Source organism: Brienomyrus brachyistius, chromosome 4 (genome assembly GCF_023856365.1).
Source record: "Brienomyrus brachyistius isolate T26 chromosome 4, BBRACH_0.4, whole genome shotgun sequence".
NCBI classification, from domain to species: Eukaryota; Metazoa; Chordata; class Actinopteri; order Osteoglossiformes; family Mormyridae; genus Brienomyrus; species Brienomyrus brachyistius.
Window position 1 is genome coordinate 4,145,971 of NC_064536.1, and position 22,637 is coordinate 4,168,607.

The following is a 22,637-nucleotide window of genomic DNA, read 5'->3' on the forward strand; positions in this document are numbered from 1 at the left end:
AGTAAACGATTGCTTTCTATTCTTTCATAAACTATCGTTCATGTACTTCTATTGCATATTTTAATGTATTTGTTACAAACAAGAGCAATATTGTGTTAAACACCATTTCCCAGAATGCAACAAGGTTGTTGAGCACGTGATTTACGGAGTAGCGGTTGGGGAAAAATGGCCGGGCACACGCGTTTAAGGAAACATCACAAACCACCCCCCACCCCTTTTCGACGTAGGTATATTGAATTTTATTTTGTAACATTTGTTCATTGTTGTAACTGCACATTTTAGGCTGTAAATATGGATCTGCTACGCTTTGGATACCAAAATTTACGGGCTTCTAGAGGGAGAGAAAAAAAATCACATGATGTGACGTGATGGAAGCATGAAAATTAGATCCGTGTGCGTCTGATTTAAATCGTTGTTTGAACTCTAACCTGTCCGACAATTATGCAACGCAGTTTAAGTTTTTTTCTCGGGGGTGATTTCTACTCGGTGGGACAGCAGATAACGTAGTCATCCGACAAACTTAAGGGAAATTAATCTTATTGACCCCAAGCGGGGGGCGGCATGGTGGTGCAGTGGTTAGCACTGTTGCCTCACACTTCTGGGACCCGGGTTCGAGTCTCCGCCCGTGTGTGGAGTTTGCATGTTCTCCCCATGTCGTCATGGGGTTTCCTCCGGGTCCTCACAGTCCAAAAAAATGAGGCTGATTGGAGTTACTAAATTGCCCATAGATGTGCCTGTGTGAATAAATTGTGTGAGTGTGCCCAGCGACCCAGTAGGATAAGCCTTTTGGAAAATGGATGGATGACCCCAAGCGCTACTTGCTGTCCGTCTCCCTTAATCGTCTACTGCGGTGTAATGCGAGGTGTTTTTCCCGTTATTTGCCAAAACTAGAGCCGTAGCCAGCTATGAGGTCACTCGGTCATTTTTTGGAGATCTAAAAATAAAATTTGAAGCTAAATATTCACCCGAATAAAAATGGGCTAGATTAGGCTAACTAATGAGTCACATAACCAATTAATTTAAAATTTTAAACAGTTTACGAAGGGGATTGTGTCAATAAGGAGGGTGATACGAAGAGGGTGATACGACTGACAAAATTCCAGATATCAGAACACTTGTATATATTGTATGTGTATATATGTATATATATATATATATATATATATATATATATATATATATATATATATATATATATATATATATATATATATACAGTATATATGTATATAGTTCCCTCCCTGTCTATGGAGGTAAATAAACACTTACTAATATATGAATCAATATAAGGGTGGTTATTTTTCAGTGACAGTTATAACTACGTTTTTTAGAGGTTGCTGAATTAAGACTTCAACAGTTTGCCCGTTTCCAGTGTTTCACTCAGACAACGTAATACTAGCCTTAACTGCACTGCACGCGGCTTAACTGTGATGAGGCTCAGTTTAACCGCACTGCACCCAGCTTAATTGCGATGTGACTCAGTCTAACTGCACTGCATGCGGTTTAACTGTGATGTGACTCAGTCTAACTGCATTGCACGTGGCTTAATTCTGACGAGACTCAGTGTAATTTAGGTTTGTTGACAGAAGTGAGTAACGGATGTTGTGTACTCCCCACTGATATCAATGAACTGAATAAATTAGGAAAAACTGGACACGATTGTCTACCCCTTGATTAGATGATTGATTGGTTGTATTAATGTTTTGCCGTGACAGGCCGCCACGGAGAAATGTTACCTGCGGAAACACTACACTATATGTATCCCGAATCACTTTCCGGTTTAGAGTGTATATTACTTCATTATCATTTTACATATGTCTTTAATTAATCTGACTAGATTCCAGTTAATTTTACAATAACAACTGGATTAAAACTGCGATACGTATTTTTGCCACTAGGTGGCAAACAGATGACATGCTAGCGAGTCCTGGAACATGAGAAGGAGTTTCCGATGTTTTCGAAAGCTCTGCAGTCCACCCATAACAAACCTAGTGAGAGAAAAGGCATCCCTCGTTTTTTTTTTTAAATTGCAGAAATTCTAACTTTATATATGATAAATAAACGTGCAAGAGGTGTATTATACTGGCTGTGGCGTAGTTAAAAATTCTGGGCCCTGTGACAAAATCCTACCTTGCGGGGGGGGGAGGGTGCCATATATGTAAGGTGCAGGGCCCCCTGAATATGCCAGGATATCCATGTCTCTACTGTGACTTTGCATACAGAATATGTATAGTTCGTAAAATCAAATGACAAAGGATATAGTGGTTGAAAAAGTAGGAAGCTACATTAAAAATTTAGAATGTACTGCAACCACCCCTCCCCGATGAGTCTAGTCTGAAGGGAGGTGTCTTCATTTTTCTCTGGGCAAGCAAAATAGCATTCCACAGGAAAGATCTGAGGAGACACGAGGTTGAATTCGAATGGTAAGTCTTTTCCTGATTTCATTAGTTTCCAGATGACATTCATTTGAAAAGTTAACAGAATTATTTCCTAAGTCTTTACCATAAATTAAATTGAAATATTTTCCATTACATTTGAAACATTTGAAAACTAGAAGGTGTGGCTTTGTTAGCATACAGATTGGGTCATATGAAATAAATACTGAGTGAACACTGGGATTAATTAAAAAATGTATTTTTTCGTGTAATTAAGATAATTCTTTCCTTTAGAGTCACATTACCTCTCGTATTCATCACTTTTTCTGTTTAGTAAGTAATTATATGAGGGTTTTTGACTTGTCTCTAAGGTATAGAACATGAACGCTGGACAAATATGTTTCTTATTTTTTTCTGCAGTGAGAATCCATATATGATGAACGCCAGCCAAGATTTGGATTACAATTATGATGGCTACTATACCGATGATTACAGCCATCTTTTTGCACCGTGTGAAAAGACGCATGTCAGGGCATTTGGGAAAGTTTTTCTGCCCATCCTTTATTCAGTCGTAAGTATACTTGGCATTGTGGGAAATGTATTTCTAATCATTTTTTTGATCAGGTCTACTAAGCAGAAAAAGACTTTGTCTATATTTCTCCTAAATATGGCTGTCTCTGACACCTTGTTTGCATTAACTCTGCCCTTCTGGACCATTTACATCGTGAAACATTGGATCTTCGGTCTAATTGGCTGCAAAGTTATCACTATGGTTTACACCTTGAACTTGTACAGTAGTATATTCTTCATAACATGTGTGAGCCTGGATGCTTACCTGCAGATAGTCTGGGGTAGCCCCGCCCTCGCTGTACCTCCCCGGAGGCTCAGGGCATGCGCCCTGGTGTGGATTCTCTCCCTGCTGGCCACCCTGCCCAGTGTGATCTTCGTGGAGGTGGAGGAGATTGAAGGGCAGAAGCGCTGTGTTCTCCGTTTTGGTGAGGGGGCAGTGTCACACCACAAAATAGCCCTGAGGTTCCTGCTCATCGTCTCTGGCTTTCTCATTCCATTCCTGGCGATGGTGTTCTTCTACACGCGCAGCTTTTGCGTTTTGCTTCAGTCACACTCCGGTAAAAGGTCGACGCTCCTGAAGCTGGCCCTCCTTCTCGTAGCGGTGTTCTTCGTGCTGTGGTTCCCTTACAGCGTCGTCCTCTTCTTACACGCCTTACAAGATCTGCACGTGATTTCCGACTGTGCCACGAGCCACAACCTCGATTTTGCAATGCAAGGCACAGAGAGTCTCGCTTTCATCCATGCCTGCCTCAATCCCATTTTGTATGCGTCTGTAAACCAAAGGGTCCGAAGGAACATAAGTAACGCGCTGAAGACAATCTGCCAGAAAGGGAGAGAGAATTCACTGGAGGCTTCGCGAAGCACGAGTCCATTGTCTTTACAGAACACTGGGATAGAGCTCACTAGAGTACAACACCTCACCTGTGACTAAACTGCAGTTAAAGGCCATTTGTATACATATTATTTACTTGCAGTGTTTCTCATGTTTTTATTATTACATGAAACATCATTAACAGCATGCAAAGTATATCCACATGAATCAGTAGCTACTGTATACACAGTATGTACACAGTATGTATACTAAATATCACATTTGCAGCTATGTTACGTATACGCCATGTGTGCTATATGCATTTTAGAGTTACAGAATGCCTTGCCTTCACTGTAATAAGAAATACTGCATGCTGAAATGTTTCACTGGTATTGTTTTTGTTAAAAATATTTGTACTGGAATGTGAGTGTGGATAGAAAGTGCGGAGAAACGAGAATGGAAACTTTGGAATGCCAGTGGAACCTCTGTGCTGTTGTACTTTTCTTTGTGCTGTTTGTCTGCAGTTGTATGCAGTTATTTTCAATGCACTTTTAATGTACATATACTCCAAATAATGACAAATAAATTCATCCTGGTTTGGAGGGCAGTGAATCATCGCATGGCATGTAACGCCAGATTCTGCAGCCTTTCTGTTCCTTTTAGAAGATGCCAAGGGGGTTGGGGACGGGATGGTGACTCATAGCGTAGCAGTTTTGGGAAAAGTTACTCAAAACAATAATACATTACAGACAGGGGTAAAAAGTTCAGGTCACAGTCTGGGGGTCAAATGCTCGCTCCTGGTCTGTCTGAATGGTGTTTGCCTGTGCTGCCTACGTTTGCGTGCATTTGCTCTGTGTTCGCCACAGTTTGTTTTTCAATACAGGGCAATCCCGTGTCATACTTGCCGGGTGACTCCAGTTTCCTTCGCACGCTCTGGTTTCCCCCCTCATCGTGCGTGTGCGTGCGCATGTTGGCTGCCCTTCCTTCCCGCTGTTCCCCGACTGTCATCAAATTCTCTCTTCCTCTCTGTCTGATCCTCTGGATGCACTCAGGCTGAGACCTCGTACAGTATAAGCCGTTTCCGGACAGCCTGAGGCACTGTGTCCTCTTCATCTGAGGCGTAATACATGAACCACCATGTCTATCCAAGGACGTCACACCACTTGCTCGGTTTAATCCTTAGCAATATATATATATATATATATATATATATATATATATATATATATATATATATATATATATATATATATAATTCATGCTGAAATCTTGATCGTCTCTGCTTGATTTTCATGATACCCCAAAGTAAATTCCTTCATTGTAAAAGTACATGAATATGTGACTCTGATTCTGATATGCAATCACACTCATGTATATATTCGGGAGGTGCACACGCCTTAGGAAAACAAGAAGCAAATATTAGCTAAAATATGTACTCATATGTATATACAGGGACATGAGCAGCAGCGTCTTCTCCACAGCTTTCGGGTCTCCCCGCCGAACTGTCAACGCCACCGTTAATCTTCATAGTGTATAATTATGGAATATACTGTATTCATACAAACCACACCATGTACACCCTTTGCTTTTCTGTGTATTTATTACACATGTACACAGGCAGTCCCAGGGTAAAGAACGTCCGACTTACAGACTGCCATAAAGCCTGTTATATTAAAAATTCAGGTTAAATACAATAGTTTGTAATAATGAATGTATGCTCTACTTTCTGATGCTCACAAAATATTGTGTGCAGACACAGAGTGGGACAAAATTTCACAGACACCCCTCCTTAGGGATGTTGATTTCAGGGAGGTAGATGAGGGGCATCCAGGGGACCAGGGTTACTGGCCAGTGCTTGGCTTGCCGAATGGGGTGGGGTCGGAATTTCTGACTGGGGCTAGAGAGTGGCGGTGAAATTTGGGCGCTAGGTGGCAGCAGTAAAACTTCTAGCCGGCTTATTTTCCACTGTTGAACAGCGGAACAAATTACACATCATTTGCGGGTATTAGGGAGCTGTTGTCAATTTGTGGGAGATTCCCGGCACTTCAGAGTGAGGTGGGATTTCTGTTTTCAGACCGGGAGTTTTATGGCCAAAATGCATAATGAATAAAATACTGACCTGTTTTAGCAGTCTGACTTCATCAGCCCCTCCTGGGTTCCTTTCTAACATCCATCGTTTGAGAAACTCCCAGTAATTAGCAATAGCAAGCAATAAGTAGTAGCAGCCCCACAGCCGCGTGCTGTGCTCACTCTGTTCTGACAAGCGTTCAGAGGCACGCACGTGAGTGTGTGTGTGAGAGACAGAATATGAGAAATTTACAAACGAGAGGAGGCCATTCGGCCCATCAAGCTCAATTGGGGAGAACTTAACTAATAGCTCAGAGTTGTTAAAATCTCGTCTAGCTCTGATTTAAAGGAATCCAAGGATTTGGCTTGCGCTACACTAACAGGAAGACTATTACAAACTATTCCACACGCCCTGTAAAAAAGTTTAAAATGTTCTCCTGCTAACTTCCACCTATGGTCACGAGTTTTTGAACTAATAACATGTATGTAACAGTTTTATAAAATAGTCTGAAGGGTTTGCAAACTACCCCTATGCTTTTTGCGTAAGTAATTTTATGTAAATAACGGAATAATACAGATCTTCTGTAAGACTTGGGAGTGTCATGACAGATGCATGACAATCGGCAACCCTGTTGACATCTGGTATCCAGGAGTGGTTTTTTACGAAGAAGAAGTCCTGTAGCAGATTGCACTTGCATAAATCAGCTTGGACACTTGGAGAAGAACCGGTGTGTTGAGGTAATTTAGGATTGCGCCGTTTATCTCAATATTCCACAGTCACTTGCAAACAAACGCCAAGGTTCAGCATCAGATTCCAACTGGACTCACCTTGAAGGATATCATCTGGGAACAGTCATATTGTGTGTTTCAAAGAGAAAATAAAACTCAGACTTTTGGTTTATTTCTCACTTCATGGAGGGGGTAAGTAATGGTGACGTTTACGGTCGGCACACGTCCTTCAAGGTCATTTTTTGTATGATGCCACCTCATCCAGATACCAGCCTGGTAGCTTTGTTGCAGGTTTCAGTCTCGCTGTCCTGTCATCTGCTTCAAAACAGAAACCGTAGTTCAAAGTACCTTCCAAAAAAGTCGATTACACCCTGTGACTCTTATATGAGTAAATAATTAACAAATGTTACCGTTAAGCACGTATGAACTATCTTTCCTGAGGTAAATGTCACAGTTTTGCAACACATGCTGTTCCAATATTTCATCAACACCCTACTCTAACACCACCCATCACCAGAATACATGAGGAGAAATCTAGAAATTAACCACCATTTGGAAAGAAAAGAAAATAACCCCCCCCCAACTTCGACACTCTTGCGCAAACATGCCATTTACTTGTCTTCATATTTACATCTGTTTACTGTTGCACCAACTGGTCCTATTAGCTACTGAGAAATCATGATACTCTTAGAGATATCTTATCTGGAATTCTAAACAAAATGTTTAGTATATTACAACATAGGCAAAGAGCTGAAGGTGCATGACTCATCCCACACTGACAGAATTCAAACAGGAACAAACTGTTTAATAGGACAGATTAATGAAACTACAGGGAGGAGATCATAGACCTGTCACCTGACCTGTGACCAATGCATGACAGCCATGATCTCCAATCCACTTGACTATCTGGTACTGTGTCACAGATTTGCCTGAGAAAGCTTATAAAATTCGGTTGGCCGCAGATACAGTATCATGATGTCACCTGTTAAAAATGTAAAATAATAATAATTAATAATAATTCAGTAGAAATATTTCAGTATATCCACTGAAAGAAACATCTTTAATCTGTTAACAGACATGAGCTGGTATTTAACACCTTATGGTTTTCAGAAATAAGTCAGAGTGTTTTTTAGATAAATAAAATTTTTAAAAAACTTTGAGAAAACTTCTGCAGTATTCAGCCGTGGATATTGTAGAGAAAGTAAAGCCATTTACTTCTGTAATTAGATTGTTCATTCAAATCATTCCAAAGAAGATCTTCACCTTTTTCAGCTCTTACGAGAAATGACTGTTATTACATGTGAGTTTTAGTCACTTCAGTAATAAATAGCAGATAACCATATGTACTCGATCAATCTTTGTGCTCGTTACGCATTGGTAATTTTACTGGCTTACTCAGCTGTTATAGTGAGTCAAAGTAATACACATAAGAACAGGACATGACATTTCACATTCTTGCAGTGAGCCAAAAATCAGATACAGAAGGGATTTCCACATACGATACTTGCTACACTCAGATGGCTAAAACCAAAACTTGCAGTAAAGGTGACTGGGCGGGCTCTTGAAACACAGTGGGAGGAGCATTCTTTTGTTACACAGAAAACATCTTGAGCACAGGCACAGCAGAGCTCTGAGAGTCGTGAGCAGAGCAAGATGGCAATGCTGTTGCCGATTCTCCTGACACTGCTGGCCTGTCTGATAGGAGTGCTGTACCTCCTGGGAGCCTTGCGCAGACGGCGCTCCGGAGAGCCTCCGCTGGACATGGGACCGATTCCTTGGTTGGGCCACGTGTTGGAGTTCCGTAAGGACACTGCCACATTTCTTCAGAGGATGAAGGAAAAGCATGGGGATATTTTTACAGCACAGATGGGTGGGATCTACTTTACATTTGTCATGGACCCTCTTTCCTTTGGGACGATAGTGAAAGAGTCCAGGACAAATTTGGACTTCTCTGAGTTTGCAAAGAACCTGGTGGAGATCGTTTTCGGCTACAAAACCTTCGAGGATGAACACAAGGTGAATCATGCAGTCAACAACAAGCACTTGATGGGTGACGGACTGGTGGTCGTGACTCAGGCCATGATGAACAACCTGCAGAATCTGATGCTACACAGTCTGGGACAAGGGAATGGTCTGAGCACCTGGCAGGAGGACGGTCTGTTTCACTACAGTTACAACATTGTCTTCCGGGCTGGCTACCTATCCCTGTTTGGTAATGAGGCAGCTAACTCCTCAGAGATGATGGAGAAAGCCAGAGAGCTCGACCGGGTACAGTCCAATGACCTGTTTCATGAGTTCCGTAAATATGACAAGCTGTTTCCTAACTTGGCCTACAAGACCCTAACTCCCTGGGACAAAAGAGAGGTTGAGAGGTTGAAGAGGCTATTTTGGAGCAGATTGTCAACCAAGAACATAAATACGAAGCAGAATGTCAGTGGCTGGGTACTGGACAATAAGCAGGTGAGGGAAGAACTTGGCATGGATCCATCGATGGTGAACCGATTCATGTTCATACTACTTTGGGCTTCCCAGGGAAACACAGGACCCGCATCTTTCTGGTTACTCCTGTTCCTCATGAAGCATCCAGACGCGATGACAGCTGTGCGCAAAGAAGTGGAGGAGGTTCTGAGAGTGACCGGGCAGTCAGTGAAGCCCGGAGGCCCACTCATCAACCTGACACGAGATATGCTGCTCCAGACACCCGTCCTTGATAGCGCAGTGGAAGAGAGCTTGCGACTTACGACTGCCCCAGTGCTCATCCGAGGCGTGAAGAAAGACATGTCCCTCAAGATGGCCAACGGGCGTGAGTACAATATCCGCCAGGGCGACCGTCTGGCCCTCTTCCCCTACACGGCTGTGCAAATTGACCCAGAGATCCACCCTGACCCAATGACCTTCAAGTACGATCGCTTCCTGACACCTGAAGGGACAAAAAAAACGGACTTTTACAAGAATGGGAAGAAGGTCAAGTTCTACAGCATGCCCTGGGGGGCTGGAGTCAGTATGTGCCAAGGTCGTTTCTTTGCCACCAATGAGTTGAAGCAGTTTGTCTTCCTCATGCTCACATACTTCGATTTTGAGCTAAAAAACCCCGAGGAGGAGATTCCCGCATTTGACGTCAGCCGTTGGGGTTTCGGGTCAATTCAACCAAGCCGAGACATCCAGTTCAGATACAGGTTACGCTTTTAACTCCAAGGACTGCGCTAGATTTCAAAGCACTTAGTAGTTTGTTTCTGACCAGTGTAATAGCTAAGCAGTCACTCTGGGCCTGCTCGACATCGACATACTTTACAGTACGGTATGCAGTTACTAGCATTATTATTGCATAATAATTATTTTTATTTTGTACTGTATTATTATTTTCCAGTTTACCTTTTCTGCATTTTCTCAATTTCGTTGTCAAGTGACAATGACAATAAAGATCATCTTATCTTATCTTACCTTACCTACAAATTTGACTTAAAGACTTAGTCAATGGACTGCCTGAATATTATCCAGCTGTTCCTAGCTCTTTTGTACTATTTTGTACTTAGATGCTGAACTACAATTTGTTCTAGTAATTTGTGTGATGACAATATAGCGGAATCTAATCTAATCTAATGTAATCTAATCTAATCTAATACAGTAAAATCCCATTATAGTGGACTCGCTTACAGTATAACGGAATATAGTCTATAAAGCACGAGGTTCGCTGGTTCTGGTCGTCCGCCTTTAAGAACATGCAGAAAAAGCATCAGATATAGTGAACTCGCATATAACGGAATTTCGCTTGTAACGGACAAACAATTTGGTCCCCAGGGCCGCTTTTAGCTGTAGTTTAGTTCGGCTTTAACAGACATGCAGGCTCCGCCTACAAGGCGTGTGGAGTGCCGGTGATATCCAGTGCAGATACGTAGTCGGGATTATTAATAGTCACACATCTGGCCAGGTAAAGTTGGATTACTACATGTACAATATAATAATCTATACCACAAGTGTGTCTGCTGAGGTATAGCATGAGTAAATGAGTAAACGGACTTTGGATATAACAGACTGCTTTGCCAGGTCCCTTGAAGTGGATTTTTATTGTATGTTCATTTTTAAAGACCCTAGTAGAATCACAATTGAAAATGAATTCTTTGACATCTAGCCTGCATGTGTTGTTTGGCTTTAAATAGAAGCCAACAGGTCGCACTCCCATCAACCAGCTTGGAAACTCAGAGAAGAGCCAAGTGTGAGGAGAGGAATCTTTGAACGCGCTATTTCTGTATCTCTAGATTTAATAGGTTCCTTGATTGAGGAAGACCAGTGGATTTTCATCACTGTTACAGGTCAGTCACCCATGACAAATAACCGAGTTATACAGTAAATGTTAATAAACAATCATTTGATGACTTCAGTCTTACGGAATGCTTGAAAACACAATCAGATCTTATCTGCAGTATCTATTTGCTGTTTATATATTTGAATAATCTTCATAATCATACATCTTTTTATAATGGCCAAATTTTGGGCCGCATTATTAGGAATCAAAATATTGCTTGGTGTCACATCATGCAGGAGAAATGTTTTATGTCTATGAATTAAGAAACTGCAGCGTGGATAGTCCGCCTACGGAGTATTTGTAGCATTTCAACAACTTAGCCGAGATCCAACAATTCAGCTGTTTCGCTGATTGTCGATGTTTACTAAATACACAGTATATAGAATATATGTAACGATTCATGAACATACCTACATATTCTAATGAATAATTCAATGGAATTTGACTACTCACTCAACCGATGTTATATTAATAGTTGAATCTCACCTAATAAGTTTTTGAAATGTTACAAATACTCAGTACTTAATGTTGGACAGGATGTTATCATTCCTGTGTTTCAGTGTACCAAGTCGAAGATCCAGGTTTAAGATTAATCAGTTTTGAATATAGGATTTATGTAAAGTTTCAGACAAAACAAAACATTCAACTCCCACTACATATACATGAAAGCACCCGGGGTGAATGAAATTATGCACTTTCTTCTCTAGGAGATAGTCTTGTTATGTGCATTTTGTATGGAATTGGATGCTTTCAGTGCTAGTTCATCCATATCCTAAATCATTGCTATATTACAGCATATAGTGTGAAAAGTGATAAAAAGTCTGATTTTCTCACTCATTATTGAGCTGTAGATGTAGGTTTTACAGTGGAGTATTGCCACTGAAGCAGGCGAAGGTATATACTGTGTGCTGAAGTAATTTAAGATTGCACCGTTTATCTCAATATTCCACAATCGCTTACAAACAAACACCAAGGTTCAGCATCAGATTGCAACTGGACTCATCTTCAACGATATCATCTGGGAATAGTCATATTGTGTGTTTCAGAGAGAAAATAAAACTCAGATTTTTGGTTTATTTCTCATGTCATAGAGGGGGTAAGTAATGGCGACATTTACGGTCAGCACACGTCCTTCAAGGTAATTTTTTATGGTGTCACCTTGTCCAGATATCAGCCTGGTAGCTTTGTTCCAGGTTTCGGTCAAGGTCTCGCTGTCCTGTCATCTGCTTCACAGCAGCTCTATGAAACCCTACTACTCTTAAATTAGTAAATGTTTAACCAAATTTTACCATTAAGCACATATGAACTATCTTTCCTAAGGTAAATGTCACAGTTTTGCAACACAAGCTGTTCCAATATTTCATCAACACCCTACTCTAACATCACTCATCACCAGAATACACGAGGAGAAATCTACAAATTATCCACCATCTGGAAAGGAAAGAAAATGACCCCCGATACCCACCAACCTTATTGTCGCTTTCTGTCCAAGAGACTCGCACATGCAAATAACTGGAACAATTCTATATCAGTATAATAATTTAAAAAAAAATCGTAATAAGCAATAACACTCTTCTATAAGAAAAATTACACAAAACTAAACGTTTAGTAGACAAAAAAAAATATGTAGACAAAAGTTGAATGTGCATGACACATCCGTAATTGACAGGTTAATGTACAAATTAAAATTTGTCATGCGCACCAGAAGACTGGAGGAGCACTCGAAAACCTTTCGGTGGGTGCGCTAAATAGAACGGGCACTAGGCGGCGCACCGACTCCAGAAACGTGTCAGCGTTCGACTGACAGCGCTGCGAGAGTAAACATGGCCCGGGGCAATGTCCAACCTATGGTGTCAAAAGTGTAAAAAAACAGAAATCGCTTAGCCAAAAAATGTGTTTCAGGGAGGACAAAATTAATATCAAAAAGAAAACAGTTCATAATATTTACAGACCAGAGCTCACCTATGAAGATACAGAGACGTTATTCATTGGGATGCTCCAGAATGGAAGAGGCACATTTATTTGTTAATGGTATGATTGTTTCTCTTAAGTTAGATGCGGGAACTAAGACAAATCTTGATTTTAAACTGCCGAAAAACAAACCAAAGATTTTCAACAAAATAGTAACTTTGAAAGCATGTAATGGACATAGTATTGAAACAAATGTAACCTGTAGACCCCTATGGGGTGTAGGGGTCGGGAACACACTTTCACTGACTGGGGCATGATCACAAATTTCATTCAATATCATAAACTTAATCCATGGAAAATTATTTATTATATATTTTGTCATTAAATTAATCTTAATCTTAGTCTATTTTGTAAATATGTCAGATTTATGTGAAGTTTTAAAGTTGACATGAAAGTATAGACATTTCAAAAGGCAGTTTGGAACAATTGCAGAAACATTATAAAAGTACATAGTAAGCAATGGTGGAAGTTTATTTTGATCCCAGATACCTGATCACCAAAGTCTTGGCTACATGAAGATGACTAAATTGTGTACATTCAGTTGGATAAATAAGAAAAAGCTAACTCATCTCACTATTTCTGGTCTCCTTTCATTGAATATGTAGCAACTTTCATGTGTATGCATGAGCCACCTGGGCACATCCCCCCTTTTATGGCGCTGATGGGGATGTGTCTAAATCGCGTTTCACCATTGCGAATGCCATTTGAATACGTGGTAATGTATTGTTTCAAGTCTATCAGTTTTCTAGTCCCTGTGTTTTGATTTGTATTCGATTTTAGTTTTTTTGCCCTTGATTGTATTTTACCGTCTGTTACCTCATTGTTAGATTCTGTTTCCTAGTTTGAGTTTCATGTTCATTAATTTCACCTGTTGCCTGTTTTACTAGTCGTCAATGAGTCTCACCTGTCCTGTGTTAGTCTCGTTTAGGACTGCAACAATTCATCGAGTAACTCGATTACAAGAAAATCCTCTTTGCTTCGAGCAATCCGCACGACTATGTACTGCTTAGTGATCACCGTGTTTCACTCGGAGGATTATTACTATCGCACAGTGTGCTGACGCTGCATTATATGCAGCAGGTTTGATTTGATGGCGCGATGGAGGAAGACAAGGAAAATCCCGAGAAAGGTCAGAGAAAAAGATGAAAAATGTCTAAAGTTTGGGACAGTTTCAAACAAAAGAAAAGCGAAAATACTGTAGTGTGTCCATTGTAAAACCGAAATAGCTTACCACAATAGCACATCGTCAATAATTCAACATCTCAGCAGAAAGCACCCAGTCTATGCATCCAGACCACAGAGCGGAACCAATATAAGGTACGCGCGAGCGCTTCACTCACATTCGCGGCTAAAATAAACCTGCAATAGAAACGTATTTATGGACGTATGTGTGAATAAAAAAGTATAACGAGATTTAGTCCAAGCAGCCCATATTTTCCCTCAACAAGAAGACTGATAACACAACAGCCGTAAAAATGATACTGTCGTAGTTCAGTTAAGAAGAAGCTGGAGCCCGTCTATACACTAACAGCAAAGAGACGGTTCCGTTACAGAGGTGGTGAACTCAGCTGGAGTGACGGAAAACAACAGCAGTGCTTGTAATCGCTACTAGACCTTTACTGGTAAAGAGCTGGCGAGATACCATAATCAAATCAGCTGTTCAACAAGCTAAAAGGTGAAGAAAAGCGGTGTTTTCAGCTGTTCCCATTCACCGTCGTTTTCTTCCCCACCAGCAAGGCTACAGTAAAGCTATACAAATTAAACACGCAGATGAACATGCACACTCCATTCCTACCTCATCCAGGACATACAATCCTGTCAGAACTTTTTCTATGCCTCCTATAAGTGTACAAGAATACAGAGAGTGAAGGCCATTTTAATTTATGCAGTAATTTAAGATATGTATACCTTTTTCCAGTAATTTGATGTTCTTTTTACTTATTTTTGCATTTACGAAAGTGTTTTCTTTAAAAAAAAAAATTAAATTAACCAAAAAAGTTTAGTTCTTTTGTCAGTAGTTGTATGGAGTAAAATAATTAAGTGTTCCTAAAAAGGAAACCCATGAGTTGTTCATTTTAAGAGACCAGTGTATTTTTTCTTTTTTGAATATTTAATATTGCTGTTTAATAAGACAAAGGTATTTCTTATCCGATTAATCAATTGAATAATCGATAGAATGCTCGATTACGTAAATAATCGATAGCTGCAGCCCTAGTCTCGCTTCCCTTTAGTATTAAAGTCGCTGCCTCAGTTCAGTTCCCCAGTGGTTCATTGTGTCATGATCGCTGGTGAGCGGGTTATACGCATGGGCAGGAAACCAGGGCAAGACATGGACTGAAATAGACAAGACTGGGCAAAAATAATCAGACACAGCTGGGCAAGATCGGGGAAGCACACGTGGATAATCAGGGGGCGTGGCACACACGAGGATCGTACGAGCGGGGCGTGACAGTTTGCGTGTTGGATATTGTTTACCTGCATACCTGTTTACCTGCCTTCCTGCCCCATTTTGTAATTAATTTGTTTATCCTCATTTCCTTTTGACTCCTTGTGGTTCTTTTGTAAGTGTTTCTTGTGGTTTTTTAAAAAAAAACAGCCACAGACTGTTGCATCCAAGGTGTACGACAAAGAGGCAGGTCTTTTCTTCCATCTGCCACCAGACTTCACAACAAACAATAAGAACATACCATTTGTATTGTATTGTATATATTGTATTTTATTTATATTTCTTATTTTCTACTGTTTGATACTACTCTTATTGCTTTCTGTTATTTCTGTTATTTACTGATTTTTTTTTTCTGCATTCTGCTTATTTCTGCTGCACTGTCCACTTTGCTGCTGTATAACGCAATTTTCCCACCCGTGGGACTAATAAAGGCTATCTTATCTTATCTTATCTTATCTTATCTTTTTTTTTTAGTTAAATTAATAAACCCTGATTTGTCCTGTGAGCCACAAGTGGGTCGTCCACCTCTTTCTCGACCTGCATCATGCCTCGCCCATGCCCCAAATCTGCCCGGATCCATGACGGGTTAGTTAAAAATCACACACACACACGCTGAATTTTGCAATAGTACAATAGTGCAATAGAATGAGTCATTACTGTGTGACAATGCATGTGTGGACATAGTACTGACTTGTTTCACAAGGCCCATCAATGAGGCAAGCGGCTTCAGGTCAGGGGGTAATCAGTCAATTTCATGACATACTAGTGAAGAGGTACTCCAGTGTCTTTCAAGGGATGGGAGTACTGCCTTACACATACGCCATTCAATTAAGAGATGACGTCCTAAACGCCCCACAGAGATTGCGGGGCCCATTGCTCTCCATGAAAGATTGAACAGGTGAGGAGTTAGGCGTGATCAAAAAGACAGAGGAACCCACTGATTGGGTAGGATCCATAGTTTGTACATGTGTCTTGTGATAAGGTTGCAGCCTTATGGCTTTCATTTAATATATGTTCCAGGAGTACAAATTGACATTGCAGATGCAATAAATTATAGATTATAAGTTAATTATGCTTGTGCTTTTGTTTATTTACTGGTTTACTCAGTTGTTATTAGAAGGTGACATTTCACATTCTTGCAGTGAGCCAAAAATCAGATACAGAAGGGATTTCCACATACGATACTTGCTACACTCAGATGGCTAAAACCAAAACTTGCAGTAAAGGTGACTGGGCGGGCTCTTGAAACACAGTGGGAGGAGCATTCTTTTGTTACACAGAAAAACATCTTGAGCACAGGCACAGCAGAGCTCTGAGAGTCGTGAGCAGAGCAAGATGGCAATGCTGTTGCCGATTCTCCTGACACTGCTGGCCTGTCTGATAGGAGTGCTGTACCTCCTGGGAGCCTTGCGCAGACGGCGCTCCGGAGAGCCTCCGCTGGACATGGGACCGATTCCTTGGTTGGGCCACATGTTGGAGTTCCGTAAGAACACTGCCACATTTCTCCAGAGGATGAAGGAAAAGCATGGGGATATTTTTACAGCACAGATGGGTGGGATCTACTATACATTTGTCATGGACCCTCTCTCCTTTGGGACGATAGTGAAAGAGTCCAGGACAAATTTGGACTTCACTGAGTTTGCAAAGAACCTGGTGGAGATCGTTTTCAGCTACGAAACCTTAGAGGATGAACACAAGGTAAATCATGCAGTTATCAATAAGCACTTGATGGGTGACGGACTGGTGGTCGTGACTCAGGCCATGATGAACAACCTGCAGAATCTGATGCTACACAGTCTGGGACAAGGGAATGGTCAGAGCACCTGGCAGGAGGACGGTCTGTTTCACTACAGTTACAACATTATCTTCCGGGGTGCCTACCTATCCCTGTTTGGTAATGAGGCAGCTAACTCCTCAGAGATGATGGAGAAAGCCAGAGAGCTCGACCGGGTACAGTCCAATGACCTGTTTCATGAGTTCCGTAAGTATGACAAGATGTTTCCTAGCTTAGTCTACAGGATCTTACCTCCCTGGAAGAAAAGAGAGGTTGAGAGGTTGAGGAGGCTATTCTTGAGCAGACTGTCGACCAAGAACATAAATACGAAGCAGAATGTCAGTGGCTGGGTGATGGACAGTAAGCAGGTGAGGGAAGAACTTGGCATGGATCCATTGATGGTGAACCGGTACATGTTCATACTACTTTGGACTTCCCAGGGAAACACGGGACCCGCGTCTTTCTGGTTACTTATGTTCCTCATGAAGCATGCAGATGCGATGACAGCTGTGCGCAAGGAAGTGGAGGAGGTTCTGAGAGTGACCGGGCAGTCAGTGAAGCCCGGAGGCCCCCTCATCAACCTGACACGAGATATGCTGCTCCAGACACCCGTCCTTGATAGCGCAGTGGAAGAGAGCTTGCGACTTACGACTGCCCCAATGCTCATCCGAGGCGTGAAGAAAGACATGTCCCTCAAGATGGCCAACGGGCGTGAGTACAATATCCGCCAGGGTGACCGTCTGGCCCTCTTCCCCTACACGGCTGTGCAAATTGACCCAGAGATCCACCCTGACCCAATGACCTTCAAGTACAATCGCTTCCTGACACCTGAAGGGACAAAAAAAACGGACTTTTACAAGAATGGGAAGAAGGTCAAATTCTACAGCATGCCCTGGGGGGCTGGAGTCAGTATGTGCCCAGGTCGTTTCTTTGCCACCAATGAGTTGAAGCAGTTTGTCTTCCTCATGCTCACATACTTCGATTTTGAGCTAAAAAACCCCGAGGAGGAGATTCCCGCATTTGACGTCAGCCGTTGGGGTTTCGGGTCAATTCAACCAAGCCGAGACATCCAGTTCAGATACAGGTTACGCTTTTAACTCCAAGGACTGCGCTAGATTTCAAAGCACTTAGTAGTGTGCCTAGTGTCAGCTTCATATAATAAAACCGTATTTCAAATTATTATCAACTACATCAGCAGTGCTTTAAAAATGGCTTTATAAATTACAGGATGAAGTTACACTCCTTCCATGGTCTCCCCAGTCACCAGATACAAAATCACTGAGCCTTTCTGAAACGTTCTGGAGCTCATAGGGGAGACTGAGGGATCTCTCTAGTTAATTTGTAGTTATTTAATTATGTTCATTTAGTTCATTTATATGTTTCATATTTCTTATTTTTATATTTCTTACTGTCCTTGCTACTCGATCATCATGTTCTTTGCCTCTCATACAACTTACTCTCACCAAGGCTGTCTGACCCCCCGGCTCCAGGAATCTGTACAAAGTCCAGAGATAAAGGGCCTGCTTCCCTCAGTGGGGGCAGAGACAGACACAGACAGACAGTGAACCGGCCGTGTGAAACATCTTTCTGTAACATCTTCATTATGTCTTAATAAACTGCTTAAGCTTAAGGAACCTGCCTCATCATTCAACTAAAAGAACCTGAGGTTTCACTGAAGAAATCTATCAGTTGGCATGACGAACAGGATCATGGTCAAGATCATGGTGGCCTGCCATGCCTGAGAGCCGTCCAGGCAACATGCGGCCGGTTATCACTGGCTAGTTCAAACAACCCTGCCACCCTGTTACCAGAGTGCATGGAAGAGATCGATCACGACTTTGTGGAAATAGAAACTGCGATGGAAGAAGCTGCCCACACTCAAGAAACGGCATTGCATAATCCCAACCTGCTGTTGTATACCGATGGTTCCTCAGTGGTCGAGGGGGGTGTGAGATGTGCTGGATGGGCAGTAATGACAGACACGCAGGTAACTGCAAGTGGCAGTATGCTTAAAGACACATCGGCACAACAAGCTGAGTTAAAAGCACTAATCGAAGCATGCACATTTGCAAAAATCCGGCAGCCAATATGTACACAGATTCCAGATACGCATTTGGAGTTGTCTATGATTTTGGACTCCTGTGGAGACGACGTGGTGTCCTAACGACAGCTGGGACACCAGTGAAAAATGGACAATTGGTTGAAGAATTACTGGATGCTATCCAACTTCCTGCTGAGCTATAGCAGTCCTGAAATGCAAAGCTCAGACGAAAACTGACACAGTGGAAAGTCAAGGAAGCGCACTCACAGATTAAGCTGCTAAAAGAGCTGCGAGAGGGGGTGACACAGGCTTTGATGTGAAATGTAAACTGCTAAGAACAATGAACAAACATCTTGATGACATCAAGGATATGCAGAGCAACAGTCCTGCTGACGAAAAACGGTCATTGACGGGAAAAGGTGCAAAACTTCACGGAGAAGACGTATGGAGATATGGAGACGGACCCAGAACAGTGGCCCCGTCATCGCTACTTCCCTACCTAGCGCACCAAATTCATTCAGTAAGTCACCCTGGTTTGGTCAACAAGGGTGGAACCCGCAATTCCGATCACAAGCACAGCAGGTGGTGAGACAGTGTCTGACCTGTCAGAAGAATAATGCAGGTCCAGGAATGCTGACACCAACTCTTGTAGCGCCTGCTCCGCCAGGCCCCTTTCTCCATCCACTCCAGTGGACTACATCACTCTGCCGAAAAGTCACGGTTATTCATAAGTGCTTGTCATTGTGGACAAATTCTCAAGGTGAGTGGAAGCGGTTCACTGCCGAAAAGCCACAGCCACTCGCACTGCAAAGACACTGGTCAAAGACTACATTCCACGCGGGGGCCTTCCATGCCAGACTGACTCAGACCAAGGAACATATTTCACCGGAGCAGTCTGTCAAGAGATCGGCTGAGTCATGGGGATTGAATGGTCATTCCACTGCCCTCATCACCCACAGTCATCTGGACAAGTGGAGATGACTAGTGGAGATCCCTGACAAGTGGCGATCCCTAGTTAATTTGCAGTTATTTAATTATGTTCATTTAGTTCATTTATATCTTTCATATTTCTTATTTTTATATTTCTTTCTGTTCTTGCTACTCGATCATCATCTTCTTTGCCTCTCATACAACTTACTCTCACCAAGGCTGTCTGACCCCCCGACTCCAGGAATCTGTACGAAGACCAGAGATAAAGGGCCTGCTTCCCTCAGTGGGGGCAGAGACAGACACTGAACCGGCTGTGTGAAACATCAATCTGTAACATCTTCATTATGTCTTAATAAACTGCTTAAGCTTAAGGAACCTGCCTCATCATTCAACTAAAAGAAGGTTTCACTGAAGAAATCTATGTCCAAATATCATCAGGAAGGAGTGCCATGGCCTCAGGCACTGCCAATCATTCTCTGCAGCATCAGAGTGACAATCAACAGAAAGACTGGTTTGAGCCCATTTGAGATCATCATAGGGCCAATGCATCTTCCCGACAGCATAGATCTAAAAAAAGACAGACATTCACCTTGCTAGTGATAGCCTGGTTGATTATTGCATTAAGCTCACCAATGCCATTAAGTCTGCCTTTCAACTGGTTTCCAACTCGTGGGAAGAGCCCATTGACAGAGGTCACACTCTGGTACCATGTGAGTGATTTCTGATCAAGAAACCGCAGAAAGAACCGCTTGAGGCTAAGTGGGAGGGCCCATATCAGGCACTGTTAACAACAAACGCAGCAGTTAAAGTGTGTGGTAAAAGCATATGGATTCATGCCAGCCATTGCAAAAGAGTAGACTATGTTCCTGAGATCTAATGCAAGTAAGGTGATGTGCTAGTAACCTCTCACTTAGTAGCCTACGCTGCTGGATGACAAAGTCACAGACTTTAACAAACCAGAAGATCAACAACACACACACACACACACACACACACACACACACACATATTGTGGATTGTCAAGCTTTACATTTGCTTTTCTGGTAATCTGTGCAAATATGTTAATGGAAACGTGATTGCCTAAACTGATGATGATGATTATGATTGATTAATTGTGATTGATTAATGGATATGGGGTTATTTTTTTATTATTTTATTTTGCTACCTTTTTGCAAGGTGCCTCACTTGGTTTTTAGAACCTAGTGTAGATCCAAGGCTTTATGCAGAGTTTTTACAATTATATTCTGATCAGTCATTTGCTTGTTGTGATTAATTACTCATGATGATTCGATGTGTTTTGTTTTCCATAGAATCATAGGGGGGACTGAGAGATATCCCTTGTTAATTAGCAGTTATTTAATTATGTTCATTTAGTTCATTTATATCTTTCATATTTCTGATTTTTATATTTCTTTCTGTTCTTGCTACTCGATCATCATGTTCTTTGCCTCTCATACAACTTACTCTCACCAAGGCCGTCTGACCCCCCGGCTCCAGGAATCTGTACAAAGACCAGAGATAAAGGGCCTACTTCCCTCAGTGGGGGCAGAGACAGACACAGACAGACAGTGAACCGGCCGTGTGAAACATCTTTCTGCAACATCTTCATTATGTCTTAATAAACTGCTTAAGCTTAAGGGACCTGCCTCATCATTCAACTAAAAGAAGGTTTCACTGAAGAAATCTATCAAACAGAACAGCAAGTGAGACTCAAAGCATGTGGTAACATCCACTTTGCTCTCAAATATGCTTCATCTTCTCCACTCATCATCTCATTCTCCTTTTGGGGTGCAAGATGAAGTAACAAAATATTTAGCAATCAGTTTAGTAAATTTCAAATGAAAATTACTTTAATGTGTCTATTAATCTGTCATTTCTTTGTCATAAATACAAAATTAAGAGCTTAATTCCAAATGTATTTTAATAAAATTTAAATGTGAAATCCAAAGTTTTACTCAGTTTGTCAATGGTGGGACGTTCTTTTTCTCATGAATTTGTTAATATGCAATTTATGTTTTGGTGTGTCTGCATTTAATAAGGGAGTCCTTTTTAAATTATGTTTCATATACTTTTCTGCTGACATATTTTAAAAATCCCAAATTATAAGTGCATGTCATGTATTGTTAAATATCTTTGTGTACAACTTTGTTCCTAGTGAAGAAAAATGCAAATTAAAAAATAAAAAAGGACCAAAGTGAATTTTACAATATTTTAAGTGACACACCAAATGAAGACATTTCATTAAAATGAAAAAACACCTAGTTATATTATAAATGCAACATTACAAAGTAACAATTAAAGTAACAAGAAGAATACAAACGAACAGTAACAGCACCAAACTACACCTCAAATGTTTTTTTTCCCCAATGAGGGACAGTGCTGATGAGTGAGTGGGCTTTTACTTCTACTGTCCCAAATAGTGCCAGATGACGTTGTGGAACCTCCACTTCGAGAATCTGCTCCACTTCCAATGTGCTCTTTGTCAAGAAGAATCAGACATTTCAGTGGTGTGCACTTCCTGTTGACATTCACTTACTGCAAATGTGTTCTCCTTTAACCCACAGCACGAACAGTCAAGAACTCCATTTATCATTTGGAATGCACAGCTGATGTCTCTATA

The 22,637-nt window shown here is 41.4% G+C and overlaps 3 protein-coding genes across 9 annotated transcripts; all 3 read left to right on the forward strand.

The window, feature by feature from the left end:
* The first annotated feature begins 77 nt into the window (after positions 1 to 77).
* LOC125740617 (atypical chemokine receptor 2) lies at positions 78 to 4,368 on the forward strand. Of its 7 annotated transcripts, XM_049012053.1 has the most exons (4): positions 78 to 227; positions 2,370 to 2,423; positions 2,796 to 2,946; positions 3,217 to 4,368. In XM_049012053.1, exons 1-4 carry the CDS (start codon positions 166 to 168, stop codon positions 3,874 to 3,876), a joined length of 927 nt encoding a protein of 308 aa, XP_048868010.1. In that variant the 5' UTR covers positions 78 to 165; the 3' UTR covers positions 3,877 to 4,368. The 7 variants fall into 7 exon arrangements, with proteins under 7 accessions (XP_048868010.1, XP_048868004.1, XP_048868007.1 ...); XM_049012047.1 differs by having other exon boundaries at positions 2,796 to 4,368; XM_049012050.1 differs by having other exon boundaries at positions 78 to 223; positions 2,796 to 4,368.
* Positions 4,369 to 8,024: 3,656 nt separating this feature from the next.
* On the forward strand, positions 8,025 to 9,997 carry LOC125740609 (5-beta-cholestane-3-alpha,7-alpha-diol 12-alpha-hydroxylase-like). The gene has a single exon (XM_049012029.1). It carries the CDS (start codon positions 8,206 to 8,208, stop codon positions 9,739 to 9,741), a length of 1,536 nt encoding a protein of 511 aa, XP_048867986.1. The 5' UTR covers positions 8,025 to 8,205; the 3' UTR covers positions 9,742 to 9,997.
* Positions 9,998 to 10,800: 803 nt separating this feature from the next.
* Positions 10,801 to 22,216, forward strand: LOC125740610 (5-beta-cholestane-3-alpha,7-alpha-diol 12-alpha-hydroxylase-like). Its single transcript, XM_049012030.1, has 2 exons — positions 10,801 to 10,862; positions 15,747 to 22,216. The coding sequence occupies exon 2, from the start codon at positions 16,608 to 16,610 to the stop codon at positions 18,141 to 18,143; it is 1,536 nt and encodes a 511-aa protein (XP_048867987.1). The 5' UTR covers positions 10,801 to 10,862; positions 15,747 to 16,607; the 3' UTR covers positions 18,144 to 22,216.
* The last annotated feature ends 421 nt before the right edge of the window (positions 22,217 to 22,637 follow it).